This window comes from Ranitomeya imitator, chromosome 1, assembly GCF_032444005.1.
Source record: "Ranitomeya imitator isolate aRanImi1 chromosome 1, aRanImi1.pri, whole genome shotgun sequence".
Classification (NCBI taxonomy): Eukaryota; Metazoa; Chordata; class Amphibia; order Anura; family Dendrobatidae; genus Ranitomeya; species Ranitomeya imitator.
This window is the reverse complement of record NC_091282.1, coordinates 1,216,136,582-1,216,142,581: the sequence shown is the minus strand read 5'-3', so window position 1 is coordinate 1,216,142,581 and position 6,000 is coordinate 1,216,136,582. Positions and strand designations below refer to the sequence as shown.

The window sequence follows — 6,000 nt, the reverse complement described above, 5'->3', positions numbered from 1 at the left end:
CGTGCATTGCGAAGTGTGACCGCAGTCTATGACGCTGGAGCGATAATGGAGCGACGCTGGAGCATCACGGATCGTGCCGTCGTAGCGACCAAAGTGCCACTGTGAGACGGTACCTTAAGACTTCATTTTATTGTGCTCTATTTTTTATGTGTATCTGCAAGCAGCGGAGCATTATCTAGATACACCCACTCTAGTACCTTTAATTGCCGCACATTTTCTGCTAAATAGGTGTGCATACCAAATACCTTGTTTTTTTTTTTTTTTCTTTAGTTGAACTCACACACATTTCCCTGAAATTGCCTCTCTCAACATATAGCGTCAGACAGCCCACTGTATACTACCTAAAAGGTAATTATTCGCAATAATCTTTGCATTTATTGGTATCCTACTAGTGCATATTTCAAAGCACGGGTATTATATTTTATTATATATCTTCTTGTAATTTTATATTTAACTCCAGAAAGGTAGTCAGTGTTTACAGAGGTATAAAAAGATCTTATAAAGAAGACAAGTATGGTATGTACAGTACAATTACAAATAAAATGGGATTAAAGTTGAAAAGAACACTTACATTTCATTATGTCATCTCATGGCTGACCATGTGCTGTGGGAGATGGGCGACACATCTAGATGCATCACACATCTGTATAGCAGGAAGAAAATTAGAGCAGCACAAAGAAAGAGTCTGAGTGCAGATCCCCCCAGGCAAATACCAAACCTCAATTCTAAAAATCCAGAAAAATTGGAGGCAGCACACCGTTTGTAGTGAAGAGGGGCTTATTTAATCAGCCCAGAAGGTGACGTTTCAGTCCCAACAGGAACCTTTCTCAAGCAGTGAACATGTGAACGTATTAGGTATATAAAGAGTATACCTGATTATAATCATTTGCATTAATCATCATTGTAAGAGCAAGTATTTACATTGTAATTGACATGCATAAAGTGCAGACAGTGATGCAGGAATTATTCATCATATAAAGTGCAGTGTAAATATAGATAGAAAAGGCATTAAAAAATATGCATTGAGACATCAATTAGTAATGATAAAACAGGTGTACAACCTTGTTAATCACATCCATGACTTGTCCCACAAAAAAACTGCTTAAAAACAAAAAAGTGACTGTTATGACCTGGTGGTTAGGACAATAATGGACCTGGTGGTTAAGAGCACACGGAATGACCTGATAGTTACTAATAATACAGGACAAGCTCTGAGACGTGGGAACTCTGCTGACCGCAATCCCTAATCCTATCACACACACTAGAAATAGCCGTGGATTGCTCCTAACGCTCCCTATGCAACTCGTCACAGCCTAAGGAACTAGCTAGCCGTAAAGATAGAAAAATAAAGCCTACCTTGCCTCAGAGAAATTCCCCAAAGGAAAAGGCAGCCCCCCACATATAATGACTGTGAGTAAAGATGAAAATTACAAACACAGAGATGAAATAGATTTAGCAAAGTGAGGCCCGACTTACTGAACAGACAGAGGATAGGAAAGGTAACTTTGCGGTCAGCACAAAAACTACAAAAAGACCACGCAGAGGGCGCAAAAAGACAGTCCGCACCGACTCACGGTGCGGAGGCGCTCCCTCTGCGTCCCAGAGCTTCCAGCAAGCAAGACAAAAATCAAAATAGCAAGCTGGACAGAAAAATAGCAAACCAGAGAAAAACAAGCAGGAACTTAGCTTCTGCTGGGAAGACAGGTCACAAGAACGATCCAGGAGCGAACTAGACCAATACTGGAACATTGACAGGTGGCATGGAGCAATGATCTAAGTGGAGTTAAATAGAGCAGCCAGCTAACGAATTAACCTCGTCACCTGTGGAAGGAAACTCAGAAGCCGCAGCCCCACTCACAACCACCAGAGGAAGACCATGGACAGAACCAGCCGAAGTACCATTCATGACCACAGGAGGGAGCTTGACAACAGAATTCACAACAAGTGACACTACATCCCATATCCTAGATATCACTGAAATATTCCAGTTGTAAATCAATCAGTCTGATCAATGTAAATCAAAAGTAATATCCCACGGAGGTCTGGATATGGAATGATACTCAAAATCTAAGTGGAAAATCAAATTACAGGCTGATCCAACTTCAGTGGAAATGCCTCAAGACAAGGAAATGATGCTCAGTATTGTGTGTGGCCTCCATGTGACTGTATGACCTCCCTACAACGCCTGGGCATTCTCCTGATGAGGCAGCGGATGGTCTCCTGAGGGATCTCCTCCCACACCTGTACTAAAGCATCTGCCAACTCCTGGAAGTCTGTTGTGCAATGTGACGTCGGTGGATGGAGCGAGATTTGATGTCCCAGATGTGTTCCATCGGATTCAGGTCTGGGGAACGGGCGGCCAGTCCATAGCTTCAATGCCTTCATCTTGTAGGAACTGCTGACACACTGCAGCCACATGAGGCCTGGCAGACCGCCGAGACCAGAACCGACCACCAGAAGCTCCCATGCAATGACTGAAACAACAACCATCAACTTGAAACTCTTTAATTTTCTTTTAACGTCAGTAAACAAAACTTAGGTTTTTTTTGTGGCAGGGGTCAGTTACAGCTTTAAACATATGGCCCGAGGGGCCTATAAACTTGCCATGAAACACTTTGCCCCCCCCCCCCCCGATCCCCCAGGGGCAAGATTGCCTTCAAAAGGATACTTGGCACCATCAACCCGATATGACTTTTAACTTATGCAAACAAACGAACACTTAGTTTGGGAGGGTGGTAGAACCTGCTCCGGATCTCAGATGATGAGAGAGACCGGAAGCCAGGTTGCTGCATCTTTATAAGGAGGGGGAGGGTCCCATACTGGGAAGGGGTGCACACCAGGTGCACACACACACACACATACACACACCCATACACACACACAAGTCACTGCAATGAGTTAACCCCAGCATGACCAGAACGGGCCCGGCGGTCAGGGGTGTGTGTCGCCCGCCAGGGCAGTGGGGTACTCGGTACCAGGTCCGGTACTTAAAGGGAATGTCACGGTGGCTGCGACTCGGTCCGTGGCCCTGGACGCCCAAATAAAGGGAAAGGTCTTTTAAGGGTTTAGTAAAGTTTGTGTTCGTGATGCCACCTGTGGTGTTTGGTCAGTGGGGACCGATGCTGCTTAGAGGGTTGTAGGCAGCAGAACGTTCTCCATGGCGTCTCCAGTCTCTGTCACGTCGTCACATGTGCTCAGTGTGAACCTGTTCTCATCCGTGAAGAGCACAGAGCAACAAAGGTCAAATCTGCCAATCCTGGTGTTCTCTGGTGTTGGGGGAGGATCTGAAGTGACCCTTCACTGTTGACTGAGTGATTTTTAAATTGATCCACAGGGCGTTGCCGGCAACTGAGAATGACCAGACGGAGGCGGGTCTCTGTTTGGGGGGATTAAAGGCAAATCCCTAATCCCGTTTATTGTGTCGCACTTTTCATAATCTTAGCAAGTTATACTTCAACCAATAGTATAAAAACACTCTCACAGTTCTTAACCTATAAGAATACAGAAAAACCGGAAACTACATATATGGCTGAGTCTACGTGGCATAGGAAAAAACATAACGGCTTGTGCGTCAAGGTCTCATAGAACAATACACCCTCAGTCTCATCTTCTTCAGGCTGGAACAATCAAGGTCTTATAACAGCTATGAACTTTAGCCTAGTAACAGAATTTATCTTATAAACAACAAGATGGAGTCACAAAGCACAAAATGAAGCCCTTTAGTTTTGATCTTAGTTTAACCCTTCACATTGGCAAATGCCAATTGTACTGCATGGTGGTGGACTGTAATCACAACATCCACCTGTGGGCATTGGCCACCTCATACCACCCTCATGGGGTCTGTTTCTGACCATTTGAGCAGACACATGGATGTTAGTGGCCTCCTGGAGGTCATTTTCCAGGGCTCTGGCACTGCTGCTTGTGTTGCTCTTGCACAAAGGAGGAGGTAGCGCTCCTGCTGCTAGGTTGTTGCCCTCCTATGACTTCCTCCATGTCTCCTGGTATCTCTTCAATGCTCTGGACACTGTGCTGACAGACACAGCAAATCTTGCCACAGCTCGCATTAATGTGCCATCCTGAATGAGCTGCACTACCTGAGCAACTTCTGCGTCATTCTACTGTACCTCAAGGGGTGAGAGCAATGACAAAATGCAAAAGTGACCAAAATAACAAAAAGGATGAGAACAGAGAAATGGTCTGTGGTCACCCCATGCAGAACCACTCATTTATTGGGGTTGTCTTGTTAACTGCCGATCAGTTTTACCTGCCGTCTGTTCCATTTGCACAACAACAGGAGAAATTGATTCACAGTCGGTGCTGCTTCATAACTGGACAGGTTCATGTCACAGAAGTGTGACTGCCGGGGAGTTACACAGTGTGGTTTAAGTGTTCCCTTTATTTTCTGCAGCAGTATATATATACATATATGTCTATGTGATACAACATGACATCCTATGACTCGGGTGCCTCTGCTGAGGCTGATACGGATCCTCGTTGCTTTTTCCTCGGTCCCGCTCTCCGTTTTTCTGGTGGAGCTTCAGGATAGATTATTTTGTAAATCTTAGTCCCCTATTTTCAGGCTGTCACTTTTCATCTGTGGGGTGGGGAGAACATAGATTGTCTCAGTTTTTCTACTACGTCGATAGAGGATGTGGTGAGGACGTCTCGTTTCCCACCACTGCCCTGGTGCGAAGTTACAGAACAGGAGAGCTCCGATATCACACACCCTGACCGCCACCATCACCATGAGCCTAGTCCTGGTGCTGTCCGTCCTGGGGGTCTTCACCATCACAGGTAAGTGCATGGAGATAAAAGTGGTGCTGTGCAATGTATGTATATACGTATGTATATATATATATATATATATATACATACAGTATATATATATATATATTACCGTATCTCTATCTATCTATCTATATATGTATACTACTCTGGCAAAAATTAAGAGACCACCACACCAAACCCCTGTCATGGCCGCCCAATCTCCAGACCTGAACTTCACTGAAAACCTCTGGAATGTAATCAAGAGGAAGATGGAGAGTCACAAGCCATCAAACAAAGAAGGACTGCTGACATTTTTGCTCCAGAAGCAGTGTAAAAGACAAAATTAGAATATCATCAAAAAGTGAATTTATTTCAGTTCTTCAACATAAAAAGTGAATCTCGTACATTCTATAGAGTCATTACAGAGTGATCTATTTCACGTGTTTATTTCTGTTAATGTTGATGATTATGGCTTACAGCCAATGAAACCCCAAAAATCATTATCTCAGTAAATTAGAATACTTTATATCACCAGCTTGAAAAAATGATTTTAACATACGGAATGCCGTCCTACTGAAATGTATGGTCAGTAAATGCCCTCAATACTTGGTCGCGGCTCCTTTTGCATCAATTACTGCATCAATGCGGCGTGGCATGGAGGCGATCAGCCTGTGGCTGCTGAGGGGTTATGGAAGCCCAGGTTGCTTTGATCACAGCAGCCTTCATCTCGTCTGCATTGTTGGGTCTGGTGTCTCATCTTCCTCTTGACAATACTCCATTGATTCTCTATGGGATTAAGGTCAGGCGAGTTTGCTGCCAATCAAGCCCAGTGATACTGTTGTTGGTTTATTTGATGGAACTAAATAAGATTAAAAAAATTAATTAAAAAGAAACAAACGTATCTTGGTCTTGTATTTACTAAGCAGGCACTAAAAGGAACTCAAAGATTTGTGGTCATTTTGTGACACAGGTAATGGATAAGAGAAACACGGGGGATTAGCCGCCCCTTAAGGTCTCTATGTCCGTACATAGGAATGGGATGCCCCACTTATTGGGGAGCGTTTCCCAGACCTAGTGATACTGTCTTGGGCTCATGTCCGGACCCTTTGTTTCTGCAGAGAATCGCTACTGACTTATAAATGAGTCTTTTTAATCTCATAAGTTCTGTTATATGCTGATGCTGCGATTCGTGTAATTTTCATGTAAGTTTATATGTCAGCAATACAGTTGATT

At 43.9% G+C, this 6,000-nt stretch overlaps 1 protein-coding gene across 1 annotated transcript in view; it reads left to right on the top strand.

Annotated features, from left to right (window-relative positions):
* The first annotated feature begins 4,697 nt into the window (after positions 1-4,697).
* The window catches only part of LOC138657317 (uncharacterized), a 108,198-nt gene continuing 106,895 nt past the window's right edge, over positions 4,698-6,000 (top strand). Inside the window, exon 1 of the mRNA XM_069745030.1 lies at positions 4,698-4,794. Coding sequence (XP_069601131.1) covers positions 4,746-4,794 — 49 coding nt within the window. The 5' untranslated portion in view covers positions 4,698-4,745. The remainder of the gene's footprint in view (positions 4,795-6,000) is intronic.